Genomic DNA, 23165 nt, shown 5'->3' with positions numbered 1-23165 from the left:
ACTTCTTCCATTTCCTCTATATGAGCAATTGGAGAAGTTCAATCTATTGGAAGGGGAGTTGACACAGTTAGGAAATCAGAAGTCATGTGACTGTTTTGTCTTCTTCTTTGTTTTAATTTGTATTTTCAGGTCATAAAACAATGGAGAGTGACACAGTGGTGAATAACAAACAGCACAGAAACATTTGGGCCACCTTTTTCTGAAGTGGGCATTAGTGCAATTTATACTATTGCTTTTCAGTTTTTAATTCTGCTATAAACTGCATGAATACTTTCTGATTACAAACTTTGCTGGTTCACTTCTTCATCATCATTATTCTTTCTTTGGTTTATCTTTGGTTTATATGTTACGCAATTCTGTCACAGCAGGAAATATACTGCACATTTATATCTTACTTAATAGAATCATTTTAACCATATTCAATATCGGACAGCTTCTATTGTTGTGAACGAGTCTGACCCGGACGATCTCCTGCTGCTTCCTCACATGTGAAACACAAACTCCAGAAATTGTTTTTCCAAAATCAACATACAAATCATTGTTGGATCAAAAATATTCGTCATTAATTATTATCTTCATCTATAATTTCATTGCAAAAACAGAAGAAAAAACCCAGCTAATTAGCATGAATCCCAGAAAATAAAGACCAGATTTAAAGGATTAAGCCTTTATTTGAATATCTTCCTCTCCTGGTTCTGTCTACTGAGGAGAGGAGAGCCTGCCGAGGAAGAGGATGGACTTGGTTTTATTGTGCCTGATGAAGAAGAGGAAGGGGTGGTCTGCTGTGAAGTGTTCCTCCTTCTCCGACCCAGAACACTTCACAATGACCTCGGCTGCTGTGGCCGCAGCCGCCTCCGTGCCCTCCTCGTTCACCTCCACGAAGGCCTTGTGTACCACCTTAGACAGGACGAGATCTCTTCCGCCGTTCATGCCAGACAGGTCGGCCTTTGACGCGCAGAACACGTCCGTCATGCCCAGCTTGGACAGAGGCTTGTTCAGCTCGTAGTCCTCCTCCAGCTTGAACTTTGGCAGGTGAACGAGGATCTCTGACTGATCGTCCATGTTTTCCCTGCCTCCATCCATTCTCAGCCTCTCCAGCTGGGCCCTTCCTCCAGCTGGAACAGAGCAAATACATTTGATCACGTCTCTAAAAACTAAGAAGAGTCTAAGTGTCTTGTGATTAAAAGGCTGAAACATCTGATGACGCTAAGGTACACAACTGAAGTTATGTCCCTAACATCTGCTGGTGGTCGCTAACATCCGATAACACCAACTGGTGGTAGACATTAATAAGTGCAGTACAAGGGATATTCTCCATCTTGTTGTATATTCCACCCCCTAAACAAACAGTCATCGATTGAGTTGCTGTTGCCTCGTTTTAGCTAAACTTCAGTTGTTTAGTAAACTCAGTGTCTGTTAAAGACAAATAACATTGCACAGGCTGGTAAGTTGTAAGATGCATATTATACACATGTAGTAGTTTTACCATTTTGGTCTCTACCAACTCCTGAGGAACATATCTGGCTTTTTAGTGCATAGATGTTCAACTTCCTTCCCCAGCTTGTCTCCATCTTTGTCTGTCTGCTGTTAGGTGCTCGACGGGGAGTGAGCAGCAGGTTTTATCTGAGCTTCTCAATGTGAAAAAAATCTATTGATTTAACTCTGTGTACCTTCAGCAGAGGGTCGGAGCCGTCTGTGGACTGTTTAGGCAACAGGATCAACATGCTGAGCTCATCCTTTCATACGGCAGCCCTGTGATCTGCAGATCACCGATGGAGTTGTAGTTCAGATTCTTCTTCTGGAACATCATCTGGACTGGTTTGCTCTCAGTCTGACACACAGAAACACAATCAACTGAGTCGTTTGGATCAAGTTTCTAACAAATCCCATTGTAAGTTTAAGTTAAGTTACTATCTACTCTAGTTTGAGGAGCTAAGGGACATAGAATGTAATAACCATAAATGAAAGTACACACAATACACAACATGCTAAATTGTGATTTGCGACTTTTTTACCTGGTTGACTTGAAAGGGCATCTCTTTGGTGTTTGCTTCATCAAAGCGGTTCATCCAGTTTCCCTTAAAGTAGATGGCATTGACCAGAACCAGCCTCGTACCATCAGAGACTGTCCTCGCTTCAGAGATCTTTTTTATTTTATCTGAAATGTAACAGAAAACCTGACAATTCAGAACAATGTAGAAAGATTTATTCCCCTTTTCATTCAATTCAGGTGTAAAGTCGTACTTTCTGTCTGCTGCTCGACCCAGGTGTTGATCTCCACTCTGCTCGCCTCCGCGGCCCTGATGAAATCCACAGTCTTCAGGTCGGACTGGTAGTACTCACATGTGGCTTCCAGGAATTGCTGCAGAGAGCAGATTTCATCTTATACTTTCAAGGAAGTAAAAAAAAAAAATCTATTTAAGTATCAATTTCTGCTGTGATAAGTGGAAAATGAAAACTCACAGGGAGGAACTTTGCGGTTTTCTCCCCATACAGACGATTGGCTGTTTTCAGGGAATGTAAGGATGCCGATAGAGTTGAGGGTCGATTATCTTCTTGCACTGGTGACATCATCACCAGGTTTGAATGACAGGGCCTGTGTGTGGAGTTTGGATTGACACATGACATTTAAATGCTTTCAGATGTGCACCTCAGAGTCCAGGGTCTGTAGGTGAGGAAGCTAATCTCCAAGTTTGGTCCAATAACATTTTCTGGAAGTTTTCCTGCTGTGCCCACTTGTAAAATGTAGAAATCAGAAGGCGCCAAAATCTCATTCCTCACCTGCAAATTTATATATTCACACGCAGAATCTGTTTATAGAGATTTCTGTGTAGAAACTCCGAGTAGACACTGCAGATTAAAATTCGTACATTTTTACACTGAAGTCATTAATAGATGAGACGAAAAATAAGATACAAATAAGAAACTGTAAGATTTGTTCTTCTGTTCAAAGCAAACTATTTAATGAACTGAACTCAACTGTCAGTTCAATGTCCTGCTGTCAGAGAACAGCACATACTGACCTTGTGTCAGATTTATCTAGAGTCAGAAGAACAGATGGTTTAGGAAAAACACCGTTCAGTCTGCTCCATCATAACCAACTGGTCCTGCCAGCTCTGACTCTCTGAGTCTCTGAATGACAGGTAACAGGAGACATGGTGTGATGTACCCTTTCCATTTGAGCAAGCTGTGTCTCCTCGGGCTCCCAGGCAGACTATAGCCAGAGCTGAACTGATGCTCAGCGGGAGAGAAGAACATATTCCCCGATGGTTTGTATGGACCAGAGTCCGGTACAGCTGCACACTGCCTGAGATGTTGATTGAGCTTGGATTGAGCTTTGCTTGACCTTGGACTGACCTTGGACTGAGCTTGACTGAGCTTTGGACTGACCTTGACTGAGCTTTGGACTGATCTTTGGACTGAGCTTGGGATCAGAGCTTGACCGATCTTCCCGTAATGAGATGTTGATTGAGTCACAAGTTGTCTCCGGGCTGGTGTTGTCACTGTAGTCGATGCTGTTGTCGCTGCTGCTGTTGTCGATGCCGTTGTCGATGCTGCTGTTGTCGATGCTGCTGCTGTCGATGCTGTCGCTGCTGCCGTTGTTGCCCATGGCTGAGGATGTACAGTTGTCCCCGCAATGGAACAAAAATGCTTTTAGACATATATATTTTTAAATCTGAACAGAAATGCACCTGATTGCTGCTTGATTGTATTACAATTTTTATGGAACAAATGTGCTAAGATTCCCGAGACCCACCAGATTACAAGGGATTCGAACTAAACTCAATTTTATTTGTATATGTCACCAAATTATAACACACACTTTCTAAAGGTGAGAAAACCACAACAAACACGTCAAATCAGATAGAATTTCATAAACGCAAAATACCTTGAGAGATGAGAAGACGTGGAAGCAGAGAATGTGAACCTGGAGGTTGAGTGGCCAGAGGAACAATGACACCAGTATATATACAGTATATGTGTGGGTGTGACTGGCGATGAGTCACCACGACTGCTGGGAACAAAACACCGTTATAGGCCAACTGCGCACCAGTGGGAAAACACAACCGACACAATTCTGAGGAAATGTTTGCACAACCTCTTTGTGCGTATGACTCTGATGAAGTGTGTTTATTTATCTTTATCACTTTTACTGAGAATCTTACACGAACTTGTATTTATACACGTTGTTGATGTTTTACAACCTTGCTTTATGTTGTTTCCTTTGTGGAATACCCTTGCAACATATGTTATGAAAAAGTGCCTATAAATACAGATTATTATTATTATTATTATTAATATCACTATTTATCGTCTACCGTGAACAAATCTAAGCAGGAGATTCTGTATGGGAGCTGGATTACGTTTTCAAAACAGAAGTACAGACTGCTTTGATTGTTGTATGGGTGTAACTCATGACAACTTGCTTGGCGCCCTTTGGCGCTGTGATTTTAAGTCATGATTTCGTGTAGATGTCATCAGGCCGACTCGTCTTACATGTTCAGTTTTCGACTCGATTGGACCATGTATGTCCGAGATATAGAACTCATGTTTTGATGGCGTTTAATCAAACATTGACACATGCCAATGCGTCACACCGTGGCATGCCTGAGAAGGAAACTGTGGGCACGTGTGGTGTTCAGTCCGTGGACGCATGGTCATCCATGGTGCATCACCTTCAGCACCTCCTGAGAAACCCACAGCGGGACACACAGACAGCCAGCAGCTTCAGGTCAACTCCAAACCATCCAAAACAAATATATATGTTTATCATTCAAAAATGTATTTGTAAGTGTCCTGTTCTGGTGCACACATGGAGAGCCGGAGGCAGGAGAAAGGCCACCTACTCCCACCCTTCCCGTGACAGAACATCTGAGGAGTCAATGGGAGGATTTCACCATGGCTGTTTTTCCAATGAACACATGTGGGTGTGCCTTAGGTGTTGCTTCATCTTGATTTCTATGGAACTGATAAGAAATGATTTACTAATCAAATATAATGATGTAGCATTCCTAAATAATGACTGTTACAAACCACAACACTATTGTCTCCCTTAAATAAATAATTACTAGTTCAAAACCATTTCTCAGAAATGATGACTTTGGTATATTAAAAAATAAACACAAAGTAAGTTATGAAATCATTATATTTTTATATACAATGTGCAATAAGAAGATATCATCACGTAAAAGCCATAACAAATACAAATAAGAAGAATCAATAAAAAGGAGACAACATTGCACAAGAGCAAAAGATGACATCACATGTCAAAATGTGATTTAAAAGAAGTCACTGAATCTGCAAACCATCATAAGGGATGGACGTGAAAAGTTTAACATGAAAACCTGACTGAGGTTAGTCAACATTTATATGTATCACACTACATTAACTGAGCTGTATCTAGGTGTATAATAATAAGAATAAACTGGCAGGTACAGGGAGGTTGGGGTACATTTAACAGCATACTACTACTACTACAACTACTACTACAAGTAACAGTACTATTACTAGTAATAATATGACAACAAGACATCAAAGACTTTGATCTATTACCACTGACACTGACACTGCAGGAGTGGAGTTGTTTGTTGACGGCTCATCAAAGGATTCATGGTCCATGTATGTCCGAGATACAGACACGTGTTTTGATGGCGTGTAATCAAACTTTGACGCCACCCACGGTCACACCGTGTGACGAAAAATCGATCTTTGAGGTAGTTTTTATTCCATCTTGTTGTGATGACACTCATCTCAATTCTGAAGTTGATCTGATGAAAGCCCTGGGACAAGTTCACAAAAGTAAAAATGTGAAAAATGTGAAAAATGGCCACTAAATGCTAAATGGCGGCTTCCTGTTGCTTTTTTCAAATTGCACCTCAGACTTTTTGTTTGTCTGGTCATGATACACCTGTGTATCGATTTCTATGAAGATCGGTCAATGTGAATGCGTTCCAGGGGGCACTGTTGAGCCATCTTTGCCACGGCCATTTAAAATTACCCAGAATACGTGTATTTTCACCACTTTCTAATTTTCTGCAAACTTTGGTAATGATTTGAGCATGAAGCCTCAAAAAGCCAATCATTTGCCTGAAAAAATAATAAATAACAAGATCAATTTACGACAAATCCTGGCGTCACGAACAGGGATCCCTTTGGCACTGCCTGACCCGAGAAGTCTTCTCGGTGGTTGGCTACCTGGGAGAAAAAAATCTTCTTCCTCTTACCTCTTGACATTTAAGAGACGAGAGGACCGAAGTGACTGGGTTCCAGACCTTCTTCACAGGGATCCAAAGACCTTCTTTTTGGTCATCTTATATCCGGTGGGATGTTGAAATTCAGATTTTTCTATGACTGTTTCTTAGATGATTGCTAGAAAATCAAACAGACATAGGAAATAACACATTTATGATTGTATTGGCCTTCTCACCCAGTTGTCCCACCACCGCAGATGCTTTGGCTATACAGGCCTTGACAGCTTGGTCTCTGCTTCAGATGGACTCCATCATCTGTGGGGATAATGGAGGACAAAGATGCATTGTGGGAGAAAACTCTAGAAGGGACACTTTGGAGGTTTATATTTCAGTCTCGGCCGCTAACACTCACAGATTCATACAGTTGTTTGCATGTTTGTGTGGCATCAACTTTGCCTGAGAAGGAAACTGTGGGCACGGTGGTGTTCAGTCCGTGACGATGCGGCCATCCATGGTGCGCATCACCTTCAGCACCTCCTGAGAAACCCATGAGTGGGACACAGAGACAGCCAGCAGCTTCAGGTCAACTCAAAACCATCCAAAACAAATATATATGTTTATCATTCAAAATGTATTCTGTGGCGGGCTCTGTTCTGGTGCACACATGGAGAGCCGGAGGCAGGGAGCACACCTCCAATTTCCCACCTTCCAAGTGACAGAACATCTGAGGACAACGTGAGGATTTTTTCTCATGGCTTGAACACTGCTTTTCCAAAATGAACACATGTGGGTGGCTGAGGTGTTGCTTCTATCTGATTTCCCCATGGAACTGATAAGAAATGATTTAACACCCGGAAGATAATGATGTAGTATCTCCAAATAATGACTATTACAAACCAATAATGAGTTAATTTCTTAAATAAATAATTGCTAGTTCAAAACCATTTCTCAAAACAATGACTTTGTATATCAAAATAACACAAAGTGTTATGAAATCATTATATTTGATATACAATGTGCAATAAGAAGATATCATCACGTAAAAGCCAAAACAACAAAATACAAATAAGAAGAATCAATAAAAAGGAGACAACATTGCACAAGAGCAAATAAAATACTAAAGTAAATATGTAAGAATAGAAGAGATGACATCACATGTCAAAATGTGATTTAAAAGAAGTCACTGAATCTGCAAACCATCATATGGGATGGACGAAAAGTTCAACATGAAAACCTGACTGAGGTTAGTAAACATTTATATGTATCACACTACATTAACTGAGCTGTATCTAGGTGTATAATAATAAGAATAAACTGGCAGGTACAGGGGAGGTTTGGTACATTTAACAGTATACTACTACTACTACTACCACAACTACTACTACAACTACTATTACTATTACTATTACTAGTAATAATAATAATAATACACAATATGGATTAACTCTGCCAAACATGTTCAACAACTTTTATTCGAGAACATTAGTTTCCTCATTTGTATATATTTGATGTTTTGTTTCAATGCGTAGTGGAAATCATATGCTTTATGAAATCATGATCGATTCTCCCCAAGGTTGTTTCCATTGCAATTCGTTGCATTTGTTATCGCTACACAAGTCTAAAACAAAGTTTAAGTCTAAAACCTACTGTGATATTTTTACTATTTGCTCTGAACAAATAATGTTTGATGCAGCAACTGAAAACACATAAGAGCAGATGGATGGAAACATACTTTCTGAATCATAACATGATGTTTGTGCATTATATTCTTTCAAGATCAAACATGTCTAGCTTGCCCCTGAATACACTCCATGCATTTGTAAGCGCTTTGAATTGTCTTATGTCTGTAAACTGGTAATACCTGTATCAGTCTTAAGAACGCTTTTTCCAATGAACACATGTGGGTGTGTCAGAGGTGTTGCTTCATCTTGATTTCCCATGAACTGATAAGAAATGATTTACTAATCAAATATAATGATGTAGTATCTCCAATAATGACTTGTTACAAACCAATAATGAGTTAATTTCTTAAATAAATAATTTACTAGTTCAAAACCATTTCTCAAATGATGACTTTGTATATTAAAATAATGACAAAGTTATGAAATCATTATATTTTTATATACAATGTGCATAAGAAGATATCATCACGTAAAGCTATAACAACAAATACAAATAAGAAGAATCAATAAAAAGTGAGACAACATTGCACAAGAGCAAAAGATGACATCACATGCCAAAATGTGATTTAAAAAGAAGTCACTGAATCTGCAAACCATCATATGGGATGGACGAAAAGTTTAACATGAAAACCTGACTGAGGTTAGTCAACATTTATATGTATCACACTACATTAACTGAGCTGTATCTAGGTGTATAATAATAAGAATAAACTGCAGGTACAGGGAGGTTGGGTAATATTTAATACATACTACTACACACGCTACTACAACTACAAGTACCAGCACTATTACTAGTAATAATAATAATAACAAGACATCAAAGATTCCTTTGATCTATTACCACTGACACTGCAGGAGTGTGGAGTTGTTTGTTGACGGCTCAGCATCAAAGGATTCATGGTCCATGTATGTCCGCGATACAGAACATCGTGTTTTGATGGCGTGTAATCAAACTTTGACGCCACTCCACGGTCACACCGCAGACGAAAATCGATCTTTGAGGTAGTTTTTATCTCCATCTTGTTGTGATGACACTCATCTCAATTTGAAGTTGATCTGATGAAAGCCCTGGGACAAGTTCACAAAGTAAAATGTGAAAATGTGAAAATGGCCACTAAATGCTAGATGGCGCTTCCTGTTAAGCTTTTTTCAAATTGCACCTCAGACTCTTTTGTTTGTCTGGTCATGATACGACACCTGTGTATCGATTTCTATGAAGATCGGGTCAATGTGAATGCGTTCCAGGGGGCACTGCTGAGCCATTTGCCACGCCCATTTAAAATTACTCCAGAATACGACATTTTCACCACTTTCTAATTTTCTGCAAACTTTGCAACGATTTGAGCATGTTAAAGCCTCAAAAAGCCAATTAATTTGCCTGAAAAAATAATACAATAAGATCAATTTCCACGACAACTTGGCGCCACGAACAGGATCCCTTGAAAGATCGCCTGACCCGAGAAGTCTTCGTGATTGGCCACCCGGGAGAAAAATCTTCTTCTGCCTCTGACATTTAAGAGACGAGAGGACCGAAGACTGGGGTTCCAGACCTTCTTCACAGGGATCCAAAGACTCTTCTTTGGTCATCTTATATCCGGTGATGTTGAAATTCAGATTTTTCATGACTGTTTAGATGATTTCTCAGTTAGAAAATCAAACAGACATAGGAAATAATACATTTATGATTGTATTGCTCTTTTCCTCACCTGCTGTCCCACCACCGCAGATGCTTTGGCTACAGGCCTTGGACAGCTTGGTCTGCTCAGATGGACCTCCATCATCTGTGTGACGCACGGAGGACAAAAGATGCATTGTGGAGAAAACTCTAGAAGGGACATTCTTGAGGTTTATATTTCAGTCTCGTCAGCCAACACTCACAGATTCATACAGTTGTTTGCATGTTTGTGTGGCATCAACTTTGCCTGAGAAGGAAAAACTGTGGGAGCACGGTGGTGTTCAGTCCGTGACGATGCCATCCATGGTGCGATCACCTTCAGCACCTCCTGAGAAACCCACAGCGTGGACACACAGAGACAGCCAGCAGCTTCAGTCAACTCCAAAACCATCCAAAACAAATATATATGTTTATCATTCAAAATGTATTGTGGCGTGCTCTGTTCTGGTACAATATGGAGAGCTTAGTAGGAGAGCACACTCCACCCCCCACCCTTCTGTGACAGAACATCTATGACAACGGGAGGATTTTCTATGGTTGTTTTTCCACGAACATGTGGGTGTGTCAGAGGTGTTGCTTCATCTTGATTTCCATGGAATCATAAGAAATGATTGTCAATCAAATATAATGATGTAGTATCTCCAAATAATGACTTGTTACAAAACCAATAATGAGTTAAATTCTGAAATAAATAATTGCTAGTTCAAAACCATTTCTCAAAACAATGACTTTGTATATCAAAATAATGACAAAGTTATAAATCATTATATTTATATAAAATGTGCAATAAGAAGATATCACGTAAAAGCCAAAACAACAAATACAAATAAGAAAAATCAATAAAAAGGAGACAACATTGCACAAGAGCAAAAAATAATAATTGTAATATGTAAGAATAAAGAGATGACATCACGTGTCAAAATGTGATTTAAAAGAAGTCACTGAATCTGCAAACCATCATAAGGGATGGACGAAAAGTTCAACATGAAAACCTGACTGAGGTTAGTCAACATTTATATGTATCACACTACATTAACTGAGCTGTATCTAGGTGTATAATAATAAGAATAAAACTGGCAGGTACAGGGGAGGTTTGGTACTTAACAGTATACTACACACATTACTACTACAAGTACTACTACTACAAGTACTATTACTAGGTAATAATAATAATAATAATAATGAAAGCAAATATCCCCGAGGAAGAGGAGCAGGGTCGGTTTGACGTGATCCACACGCAGGTGGAGGAGGAGGTAGATGTCCAGTGTGTTTATAAACAGATGTTCTTCACCTCCACGGTCACTTCATCTGCACTGTCCTCCCTCCGTCTCTTCATGGTGGTTTCACCGAGCGGTCTCACTACCGCTACCCCGGTGACACTGAGGTAGTGTCAGGAATCAGGCGAGGCGGTTCCATGTCATTTGATTTTATTTATCGCTGATTTGATATGTTTATATGTTTTTGTACTTTTACACTCACTTTTATCACCACTAATGTACAGAAAATGTTATAAATAATAGAAGTTTATCTAAAAAATGTAAAGAAATCGATTTAAGTCAAAAATGTACAAGTCAAAACTGTTAAATTTAAACGACAAATAAACAACATTAAAAAGGGGTTAAAGTTAAAAAGATGTAAATCTGTACAATTTGTAAATTAATAGTAATAACGTTTTTAAAGTTTTCATTCCTTCTGCTATCAGGCTACTTGGCTCAGACAGTCAGACATCTTTATGACTGTGCTTTTGTTTTGGCGGCTCTGAAAATCGAGCAGATCTGAGTTTTACTACTTTTTTAATCAATTTTAAAAATGTTGGGTCGTTGTCAGTAATTTTAAACGTGTTCCATCAGCCCTTGTTTCTGAAAATGTCAGTGAACTGCTCATTTTACTTGCACAATTCCTCCAGTAACTTTATTCTTTTATTTCCTGGATCCTTTCTGCAACGTATCTATTACCGAGGACACTTACATACTATAATCTCTCTGGTGCCAGACAATGCTCACAAGAGAGAGGTGAGGCCCTTTAGCATAGTTTGATACAGACGTCTACATGTCTCTGGAGCTGGGACATAATGTGACCTCAGCTCATTGTTCTATTTCCCTCAAGTCATTCTGTCACAGCAGGAAATATACTGCACATTTATATCTTACTTAATAGAACCATTTTAACCATATTCAATATCGGACAGCTTTTCTATTGCCAGGAACGAGTCTGACCTGACGATCTCCCTGCTGCTTCCTCACATGTGAAACTGCTAGGGGATTTGGTGAGGCAGATGGACCCAGATGCAGAGTTTAAACTTAGAGTATTTTTAATGAAAGAACAAGAATAACGAGGAATCTTTTAAAAAAGTTAACTGAACAAACAAAAGCACAAAGAAAACACAGGAGGCTTACACAGGTGAACAGGACTGCTTCGTAGACACGGAGCAGAAACACAGGCGAACAGGACATCACGGCACTTTAGACAACGACGATAGACAACAATCCGACAAGGACAAAGGAAAGCACAGAGGCTTAAATACAGACACAGGGAAGACAGGGGCAATGGGACACAGGTGTAACACATGAGGACAGGTGCAGACAATCACAGACAGGAAGTAAAACTAGACACGAGACACAAGAACCCAGACTACAAAATAAAACAGGAAACAGAACCCGGAGTGTGAAACAAGAAACACAGGGATGTACTAATAAACAGAAAACACCTCTTCAAAAAGAGGTGGAACCCAAACACCGGCAAATACAAAACCCTTACAGAAACACAAACTCCAGAAATTGTCTTTCCAAAATCAACACACGAATCATTGGTGGAACAAAAATATTCTTCATTAATTAATATCTTCATCTATAATTTCATTGCAAAAACAGAAGAAAAAACCCAGCTAATTAGCACGAATCCCAGAAAATAAAGACCACATTTTAAGGACTAAGCTTTTATTTGAATATCTTCCTCTCCTGGTTCTGTCTACTGAGGAGAGGAGAGCCTGCCGAGGAAGAGGATGGACTTGGTTTTATTGTGCCTGATGAAGAAGAGGAAGGGGTGGTCTGCTGTGAAGATACAGCAACCATTAGTGACCACGGCTGGTGTGGCCGCAGCCGCCTCCGTGCCCTCCTCGTTCACCTCCACGAAGGCCTTGTGTACCACCTTAGACAGGACGAGTCCTCTTTTGCCGTTCATGCCAGACAGGTCGGCCTTTGACGCGCAGAACACGTCCGTCATGCCCAGCTTGGACAGAGGCTTGTTCAGCTCGTAGTCCTCCTCCAGCTTGAACTTTGGCAGGTGAACGTGGACGTCTGAGTGGACTAACATGTTTTCCCTGTCGGTCCATTCATTCAGCCTCTCCAGCGTCAGCTCCTTCTCCAGCTGGAACAGAGCAAATACATTTGATCACGTCTCTAAAAACTAAGAAGAGTCTAAGTGTCTTGTGATTAAAAGGCTGAAACATCTGATGACGCTAAGGTACACAACTGAAGTTATGTCCCTAACATCTGCTGGTGGTCGCTAACATCCGATAACACCAACTGGTGGTAGGCATTAATAAGTGCAGTACAAGGGATATTCTCCATCTTGTTGTATATTCCACCCCCTAAACAAAACAGTCATCGATTGAGTTGCCTCGTTTTAGCTAAACTTCAGTTGTTTAGTAAACTCAGTGTCTGTTAAAGACAAATAACATTGCACAGGCTGGTAAGTTGTAAGAGATGGTATATTATACACATGTAGTTTTACCATTTTGGTCTCTACCAACTCCTGAGGAACATATCTGGCTTTTTAGTGCATAGATGTTCAACTTCCTTCCCCAGCTTGTCTCCATCTTTGTCTGTCTGCTGTTAGGTGCTCGACGGGGAGTGAGCAGCAGGTTTTATCTGAGCTTCTCAATGTGAAAAAAATCTATTGATTTAACTCTGTGTACCTTCAGCAGAGGGTCGGAGCCGTCTGTGGACTGTTTAGGCAACAGGATCAACATGCTGAGCTCATCCTTCTCATACGGCAGCTCCAGGATCTGCAGATCACCGATGGAGTTGTAGTTCAGATTCTTCTTCTGGAACATCATCTGGACTGGTTTGCTCTCAGTCTGACACACAGAAACACAATCAACTGAGTCGTTTGGATCAAGTTTCTAACAAATCCCATTGTAAGTTTAAGTTAAGTTACTATCTACTCTAGTTTGAGGAGCTAAGGGACATAGAATGTAATAACCATAAATGAAAGTACACACAATACACAACATGCTAAATTGTGATTTGCGACTTTTTTACCTGGTTGACTTGAAAGGGCATCTCTTTGGTGTTTGCTTCATCAAAGCGGTTCATCCAGTTTCCCTTAAAGTAGATGGCATTGACCAGAACCAGCTTCATACCATCAGAGACTGTCCCCGGCTTCAGGAGATTCTTCATTTTATCTGAAATGTAACAGGAAAACCTGACAATTCAGAACAATGTAGAAAGATTACCCCCTTTTCATTCAATTCAGGTGTAGGTCGATTTCTGTCTGGGTTGCCTGACACCCAGGTGTTGATCTCCACTCTGCCGCCTCCGCGGCCCTGATGAAATCCACAGCCTTTCAGGTCTGCCTGGTAGTACCACGCGTGTCTTCCAGAATTGTTGCAGAGAGCAGATTTTCATCTATACTTTCATGAAGTAAAAAAATTATTTAAGTATCAATTTCTGCTGTGATAAGTGTGGAAATGAAAATCCACAGGAGAACTTTATGCTTTCCCATACAGACGATTGGCTGCTTTCAGAATGTATGATGCCGATATAGAGTTGATGTTCAGACACTCTTGGAATTTGGAAGTGGGACATCATCACCAAGTTCGAATGACAGGGCCTGTGTGGAAGTTTGGATTGACACATGACATTTAAATGCTTCAGATGTGCACCTCAGAGTCCAGGGTCTGTAGGTGAGGAAGCTAATCAAGTCAGCTGCTCAGAACAGCTCTGAGCCCTGGAATGACAGGAATGAGACATGGTGATGTACCTGGGCCATTTGAGCAGCTGTGTCTCCTCGGGCTCCCAGGTAGATCGATAGCCAGAGCTGAAACTGATGCTCAGCGGAGAGAAGAACATATATTCTCGATGGGTTTGCTTGGCTCAGAGTCCGGCACAGCTCCACATTGCCTGGAGATGCTCAATGGAGCTTTGGATTGACCTTGCATTGACCTGACTGTTATACTGATTGAGCCACTTTTGCTTTTGGCTGTTGCTGCTGTTGCCGCTGTTGCCCATGGCTGAGGATGTACAGTTGTCCTGTAATGAACAAAAAATGCTTTTAGACATATTTTTAAATTCAACAGAAATGACTCGATTGCTGCTTGATTGTATAAATAATTTTTGCGGAACAAGATGTGCCAAGACCCTGAGACCCACCAGATGAGTTGGGATTGAACTAAACTCAATTTTATTTGTATGGAGCCAAATTATAACACACATTCTCTCAAAGCGTGAGAAAATCCCCAACACACAAATCAGAGAGAATTATAAATGCAAAATACCTGAGAGATGAGAAGACGTGGAAGCAGAGAATGTGAACCTGAGGTTGAGTGGTCAGTAGAGAAACACGCACACCAGTATATATACAATATATGTGTGGGTGATCATGATGAGTCTGACTGCTGGGACAAAACACCGTTATAGCCAACTGCGCACCAGTGGGAAACACAACCACACAAAGTTTGAGAAATGTTTGCACAACCCTTTGTGCAAACAATTCTGAGGGAAATGTTTGCACAACCTCTTGTGCAATGACTCTGATAAAGTGTATTTATTTGTCTTTAGAACTTATTTGTTATAAATAATAAACTTTATTACTGCAGATGTCTACTGTTAACCTTCTGAGAGCCACTGGGATCGTATACGATCTCAAATATCATGTTGTCTTTAGAGCGTCATGACTCCTCAATGGTCTGAGCTAGAGACATGCCGTTTTTTCCTGTTGAACTGAAGAAACAGCGCTAACAAGCAAGCCCCTGTTTGTGAGTAATTTACAGCACTTAGCGTTCACATTCTTCCTTCTCTCCAGGAAATGTATCGTCCATATTGTGGAACTGAATTTGCATGTTTGACGTTTTTACCTGGCATATATCCATCACTTTAGGTGTCCCCTGAAACACTTCAGCTGTCGTTTCCGGAATTGCAGCGCTGTAATGTGTTGTGTTGTCAAATTGATGAAGACGTTTACTTTGCTTGTGTTTTGTCCGCTTGCATGTGTTTTCTTGAGTTGCAGCAAGTGAGCTCTCAGGGCCACCGTAGAAACGTGTGTCTGTGGGATTTACTGAGATAATGTCTCGTCCTCACCTATCAAGGAGAGTCACAGTGTAACCACTGGCAACCATGATAAACCTTGGACCTCTGTTACATAACTGCCACCAGACTCTTCAGAAGCCCTCCTCCCTTTTCCTGTCTCCCCTCACACCTTGAACATAGTTTATATAACACCTCGTGGAACCTGGAGTCACAATATGATTTCATGAAGAATTTTTGAATGTTAATAATTAAAACACTTCTCTTGTTGTTAGAAGCGCTCTGATTATGTAAGGACCAAATCAGAGAAAACACTCTGCCATAATCAATGACACTCACACATTTTGTTGGCTACAAGAAACTGTTAAGGTTTCAAACAGATTTTTTTACTTTAAATGCATTTATTTGCCTTTTCAAACCCTAAGTAGAATTTAATTTCAGTTTTTTACCCCATAGAGGTTGCGTTTTCACTTTGTTTGTCTGTGTAGTGGGAATTTATCATGAGATGTGAAATAATGAGTTTCTTAGACCGGAGTTGTCTTTGAGTTTTAATTATTAGCTCTGGGCAGAAGGTTAAAACAGACAGCAACAAGGCTTCAGAGTGCAATCCACGGGTCGTTAAAAGGAACGTTTTTATACAATGTGATAAACAGCAAACGTTTGCCGTCTTGCATCACTTTCTCTATAGAAGGAGTGAAAACAACTCCAGCACCCAGTTGCACATATAAAGGTCAACAGGAGGTGAAATTCACCAAGTACAGAAAACAGTTAAAACAAAGAAGACATTGATCAGTGGAATTTTCCATTACGTCTGTCTGTCTTAGTTAGCATCTGTCTCTTGGTGCCTATCCAATAAATGGGTGGATTCAGGTATTTGTTTCAGCTTCTTTTCAATATATGGTAGAAGGGTGCATGATCGCACACAAATGTCTCTATTACGAGCATCAGATTCAGAGCGACAGGTACACAGAATAAAGAGGAAGGAAAAGTTCTCGAGTGAGACAGAGGGCGGTGTTGAATACCGCTTGAGGGTATGTGCACAACTGCAGCTGAAACTACGAGATCTGACTGTCTGCATGGACAGTGCTGTGCAATTGATACACAACGTGACACCATTAATGGTGTGCCTTATATCCAATAAATTAGTTATTCGATTAAAATATTGAATATTAATATTAAAATATTAATACAATAATAACTATAATTAATGAAAGTTACCCTGGGCACCACCCGTCAAAGGAAGGGGAAAAGATAGCCAATTTATTGATTAAGTCATAAAAGCATGTATACAAATTTGAAAATCTGATTAAGTATTAAATGAATAACTATAACCAAAATTAGCATATAGATAGTTAGCAAAGTTGAAGGATATAGAGTTCTTGGACAGTGTAGAGGTTGGCAAAATTCACACCTTATGCAATACATGAAACAACATTTGTGAAAGAAAACATTTATTGAATATACAAAGTACAAACACAAATTACTAAAGGTGTACTTACTATATAAATATGTGTACGTGAGTATGTAGTTAGAGAAAGTAGCTAGTTGCATGCAAGAAAGACTGTGGAAGTGCATAACATAAACTAAAATTAACTTTCTAAATAACTATGAACTAAAATATCACAGCAACACAAATCAAACTTATAAACATCACATGGAATCAACAAACAGTCTTTGCTTAGCCTAGTATAATTATTAAGTTCAGTTGTTCTCTGTCCAGAAAAGGGAAAAAAGGTTGATGTGCTGTTTGAAGTCCAGTGAAGCTGTCTCATGGTTTCTGGCTCCTGTTGTTGTGGTTCTGGTTGTGCGATGCAGCTCTTGGTGCTGAAGTCTAGGCAGGCTCGCTGCCGCTGCCTTTGGAAGGCTTCAGCAGTCTGCTCCAGTCAGGCCTGCTTGAAGGTTGGTAGAGCTTGTGGTGAGGGAAGTTTCCTCACTGGGTGAGTGAGCTGCACCCTCCTCCACCTGAAGTTGAGCAGGAAAGAGAGGAGCTGGAGAAGCCACACTTCTCCTCTTGGAGAGTTGAGTGGAAGAGAATGAGTCGGAAGAGGTAGAAGAGAGGGGGATTTATTGAGGCTGGTCTGTTGGGACCTCATGGGTCATGGGGCCCAGAGTGACCAATAGTGGTTAAACCAGGTCCCTGGTAATTTTTCACACCCTGTGTGATTGTTGAAGCACCCTGAGACTGAGTTCAGGCCTGGTTTGTCTCCAGAACAAAGAACACGTGGGTCAGGTTTTGACTACACATGTAGGCCGAACTGTAGTTCACAAATACCAGGTCCCAACACCAGCGAGATAAACGTAAATTCGACTGAGTCCAATGCTGATTCAGAATTTTTATGCAAAACTAAATGCAACTCAATCTGCTGAGGACTAAAACAAGAGTCCTGCTTTGTTCTGGGCCAAAATGAAAAGTACATCGATCAAAGTTTGATACAGTTACACTCGTCTGCTGAGGTTGCCGAAGTTGTTGTCAGTGTGCAGCATCGGAGGGGCTGGGGCTCCAGTATGTCGGGGAATCAGTGAGTGTGTATATCTGTGCACACTGCACAGCATGTGTTTACATGTGAGCTGTCAGTGCTGGGTTTGGTGAGCTGTGTCTTTCATGAGGAACGTGTCCTTCACTCGTGTGATGGTCTTCATCCGTGTGCATTTGCACACCACCTCTGAGCAGAATGTCCGGGGCTCAGTAACAATCTGGCCTGTTCTCAATTCCTTGGTTTCTAACATGCGAGTTGAGCGCATGATACAAACATTTTCGCGGGCGTTAGCATCAGATGTTTGGTTTTATCCGCCGGCATTATCCTGTAATCCCCGAAAACAGCAATGAACCCGGGATAGGTCGGCCTGGAGAGGGATCCGCCTGTTGGAGCCGTCATTGTCGGGATGAAGGAACCATTTCAAACGGGACGGTGTTATCGCCACGCTGGGACGGTAAAACTATCTTCAAATGCATTACATATATTTTTAATATTTACCTTTTCTGAAGTGGGCATTAGTGCACTTATACTATTGCTTTTCAGTTTTTAATTCTGCTATAAACTGCATGAATACTTTCTGATTACAAACTTTGCTGGTTCACTTTCCATCATCATTATTCTTTCTTTTGATTTATCTTTGGTTTATATGTTATGTAATTCTGTCACAGCAGGAAATATACTGCACATTTATATCTCAATTATTAGAACCATTTTAACCATATTCACATTGAGAGCCTCTATTGTTGTGAAACGAGTCTGACCTGGACGATCTCCTGCTGCTCCTCACATGTGAAACACAAACTCAGAAATTGTCTTTCCAAAATCAACACACAAATCATGATATTCTTCACACTAATAGCTTCATCTATAACTTCAGTGCAAAAACAGAAGAAAAAAAAACCCAGCTTAATTAAAGTTAATGAAACACAGAAAATAAACCACATTTAAGGATTAAGCCTTTATTTGAATATCTTCTCTCCTGGTTCTACTGTCTACTGAGGAGACGCAGGAACCTGCCGAGGAAGAGGATGGTCTGGGTTTTATTGTGGCTGATGTAGAAGAGGAAGGGGGTGGTCTGCTGTGAAGTGTTCCTCCTTCAACCCACAGCAAGTATTAGTGACCACGGCTCCTGTGGCCGATCCGCAGCCGCCTCCGTGCCCTCCTCGTTCACCTCCACGACGGCCTTGTGTACCACCTTAGACAGGAACAGATCTCTTTTGCCGTTCATGCCAGACAGGTCGGCCTTTGACGCGCAGAACGCGTCCGTCATGCCCAGCTTGGACAGAGGCTCGTTCAGCTCGTAGTCCTCCTCCAGCTTGAACTTTGGCAGGTGAACGTGGACGTATGACTTGTCGTCATTGTTTTTCTTGTTGGTCCATTCCTTCAGCCTCTCCAGCGTCACCTCCTTCTCCAGCTGGAACAGAGCAAATACATTTGATCTTAAAACTAAGAAGAGTCTAAGTGTCTTGTGATTAAAAGGCTGAAACATCTGATGACGCTAAGGTACACAACTGAAGTTATGTCCCTAACATCTGCTGGTGGTCGCTAACATCCGATAACACCAACTGGTGGTAGGCATTAAAAAGTGCAGTACAAGGGATATTCTCCATCTTGTTGTATATTCCACCCCCTAAAAAAATCGACTGAGTTGCTTACCGTTTTAGCTAAATCCTCATTGTTTAGTTAAAACAGTGTCTGTTAAAGAGGAAAAAATATCTTGGCTTTTAGCGCATGATGTTCAACTTCCTTCACCAGATTGTCTGTCTGCTGTTAGGTGCTCGTCGGGGAGTGAGCAGCAGGTTTTATCTGAGCTTCTCAACATGAAAACAATCTGATCAATTGATTTTATGCTGTGTACCTTCAGCAGAGGGTCGGAGCCGTCTGTGGACTTTTTAGGCAACAGGATGAACATGCTGAGCTCATCCTTCTCATACGGCAGCTCCAGGATCTGCAGAGCGCAGTCAGGGTCGTAGTTGCAGTGCAGATTCATTTTCTGGTACATCATCTGGACTGGTTTGCTCTCATTCTGACACACAGAAACACAATCAACTGAGGCGTTTGGATCAAATCAAAGTTTCTAACAAATCCCTTTGTAAGTTTAAGTGAAATTACTATCTACTCTAGTTTGAGGAGCTAAGGGACATAGAATGTAATAACCACGAATGAAAGGACACACAATACACAACATGCTAAATTGTGATGAGCGATTTTTTTACCTGGCTGACTTTAAATGGCATCTCTTTGGTGGTTGCTTTATCAAAGCGGTTCATCCAGTTTCCCTTAAAGTAGATGGCATTGACCAGAACCAGCCTCGTACCATCAGAGACTGTCCTCGGCTTCAGGAGATTCTCATTTCACTGCACAAATAGAAAACCTGACAATTCAGAACAATGTAGAAAGATTTATTCCCTTTTTCATTCAATTCAGGTGTAAAGTCGTACTTTCTGTCTGCTGCTCGACCCAGGTGTTGATCTCCACTCTGCTCGCCTCCGCGGCCCTGATGAAATCCACAGTCTTCAGGCCTGACTGGTAGTACTTACACGTGGCTTCCAGGAATTGCTGCAGAGAGCAGATTTCATCTTATACTTTCAAAGAAATTTAAAAAAAAATCAATTTAAGCATCAATTTCAGCTTTGATAAGTGGAAAATGAAAACTCACAGGGAGGAACTTTGCGGTTTTCTCCCCATACAGACGATTGGCTGTTTTCAGAATGTGTGATGCCGATGGTGAGTTGAGGGCTGCGATTAGCTTCTTGAATTCAGCGTGGAACTCTTCACCAGAGCTGAATATCAGGGCCTGTGGAAGTTTGATTGACACATGACATTTAAATGTTTAGGATGTGCACCAGGAGTCCAGGGTCTGGGAGAGAGGGGCACTTCCAAGTCATTGCCCTTAACATTTTCTGGAAGTTTTCTGCCAGCCCACTTGTAAATGTAGAATCAGAAGGTTCCAAATCTCATTCTCACCTGCAAATTTACATATTCACACGAGAATCTGTTCAGAGATTTCCTTTTGTGTAGAAACCCCGAGTGGAGACACTGCAGATTAAAATCTGCACATTTTACACTGAAGTCATTAATAGATGAGACGAAAATAAGATACAAATAAGAAACTGTAAGATTTGTTCTTCTGTTCCGAAAGCAAACTGGTTTAATGAACTGGAACTAACTGTTTAATAATATCCTGCTGTCAGAGAACAGCACATACTGACCTTGTGTCAGGGGATTTATCTAGAGTCAGAAGAACAGATGGTTTAGAAACACCGTTCAGTCTGCTCCATCATAACCAACTGGTCCTATGTGCCTGAGCTCCCATCGACAGGGAACAGAGACATGGTGTGATGTACCTTTTCCATTTGAGCAGCTGTGTCTCCTCTGGCTCCCAGGTAGACCATATCCAGAGCTGAACTGATGCTCAGCGGAGAGAAGAATATATTCCCCGATGGGTTTGCATCGCTCAGAGTCTGGAACAGCTCCGAGGCAAAGGCATTGATTGAAAAGCTGATGCCCATGGCTGAGGGATGTACAGTTGTCCTGTAATGAACAAAAAATGCTTTTTAGACATATTTTTAAATCTGAACAGAAATGCACCTGATTGCTCCTTGATTGTATTACAATTTTTTGCGGAACAAAATGTGCCAAGACCCCCGAGACCCACCAGATGAGTTGGGATTGAACTAAACTCAATTTTATCTGTATATGGAGCCAAATCATAACAAACAGACTGGAGATGGAGAAAAATCCCCGACACGTAAAATCAGATAGAATTATATACGCAAATTACCTGAGAGATGAGAAGACGTGGAAGCAGAGAATGTGAACCTGGAGGTTGAGTGGTCAGTAGAGGAACACGTACACCAGTATATATACATTATATGTGTGGGTGTGACTGGGCGATGAGTCACTGACTGCTGGGAACAAAACACCGTTATAGGACAACTGCGCACCAGTGGGAAAAAACGCAACCGACACAATTCTGAGGAAATGTTTGCACAACCTCTTTGTGCGATGACCCTGCTAAAGTGCATTTATTTATCTTTATCACTTTTACTGAGAATCTTACACGTTGTTAATGTTTTACAACCTGTTTTTATGCTGCCTTTATGAAGCACTTTGCAACATATGTTATGAAAAGTGCTCTATAAATACAGCTTATTATTATTATTATTATTATTAATATTACTATTAATCGGGTGCCTTTCAAATGTGAACAACGAAGAAGGAGATTCCTGTATGGAGCCGGATTCTTGCCTAAACAGAAGTACAGAATGCTTTGATTGATGTATGGGTGTAACTCATGACAAACAAGGGCATGTGTGATATGTTTCTGATCTTCCAACATCAAATCTTCTCTTTATGCCTTTACTCTCTTCAAATTTCTTATGACATAAAGGACCCAGCCTCTGTGAGCAATACGGCCGCAGTTACAGCAAACTAGTTAAGAAATAGTTTTATCCCTAAGTAAATAAACCATGATAAAAGTGTGCTTTAAATGGCGTATACGATTAAATCAAACTATGCCATGAAAATGAATTATAATACAGACCAAGGACCATATGCACTGGGATCCAAAGGTTATGCAGAAAATATTAAATTTCTCATAAGCTTTCAAAGTTTATAATGGAATCAGGTTCGAGAAGACAAACACACTGAGGAATATGCAGAATGCTGTGTTCTCTGTGCCACAAACTAAACTCATTTCTAATGTCTTGCCGTACTAATCTAGGCTTGCAACTTCTCAGAAAGCTGAGTCGAGTGGAAACGGTTCTTCAGGCGCTGCTGATTTGCGATTATTCCTTTACTTTACGGAAAACAATAATCGTTGAATGCGCGCATCAATGGTGACTACTTTTACACTACTCCCGTTTTTGCTCACCTAAATGGTGAAGTTTGGA

General features: G+C 40.7%; 2 protein-coding genes across 2 annotated transcripts in view; both read right to left on the bottom strand.

Annotated features, from left to right (window-relative positions):
* The window catches only part of LOC118121155 (leukocyte elastase inhibitor A), an 81361-nt gene extending 59577 nt beyond the window's left edge, over positions 1–21784 (bottom strand). The window contains 3 exon segments of the mRNA XM_047343104.1: positions 2245–2362; positions 20930–21067; positions 21618–21784. Of these exon segments, the coding sequence (XP_047199060.1) occupies positions 2245–2362; positions 20930–21067; positions 21618–21782 (421 nt within the window). The 5' untranslated portion in view covers positions 21783–21784.
* LOC118121154 (leukocyte elastase inhibitor A) lies at positions 88–13931 on the bottom strand. The gene is made up of 4 exons (XM_047343105.1): positions 13811–13931; positions 13465–13626; positions 12556–12914; positions 88–739 (listed from the first exon to the last, which is right to left on the bottom strand). Exons 1-4 carry the CDS (start codon positions 13907–13909, stop codon positions 700–702), a joined length of 660 nt encoding a protein of 219 aa, XP_047199061.1. The 5' UTR covers positions 13910–13931; the 3' UTR covers positions 88–699.
* Positions 21785–23165: the final 1381 nt, after the last annotated feature.

This window comes from Hippoglossus stenolepis, chromosome 14 (genome assembly GCF_022539355.2).
Source record: "Hippoglossus stenolepis isolate QCI-W04-F060 chromosome 14, HSTE1.2, whole genome shotgun sequence".
Classification (NCBI taxonomy): domain Eukaryota; kingdom Metazoa; phylum Chordata; class Actinopteri; order Pleuronectiformes; family Pleuronectidae; genus Hippoglossus; species Hippoglossus stenolepis.
This window is presented reverse-complemented; position numbering and strand designations above follow the sequence as displayed.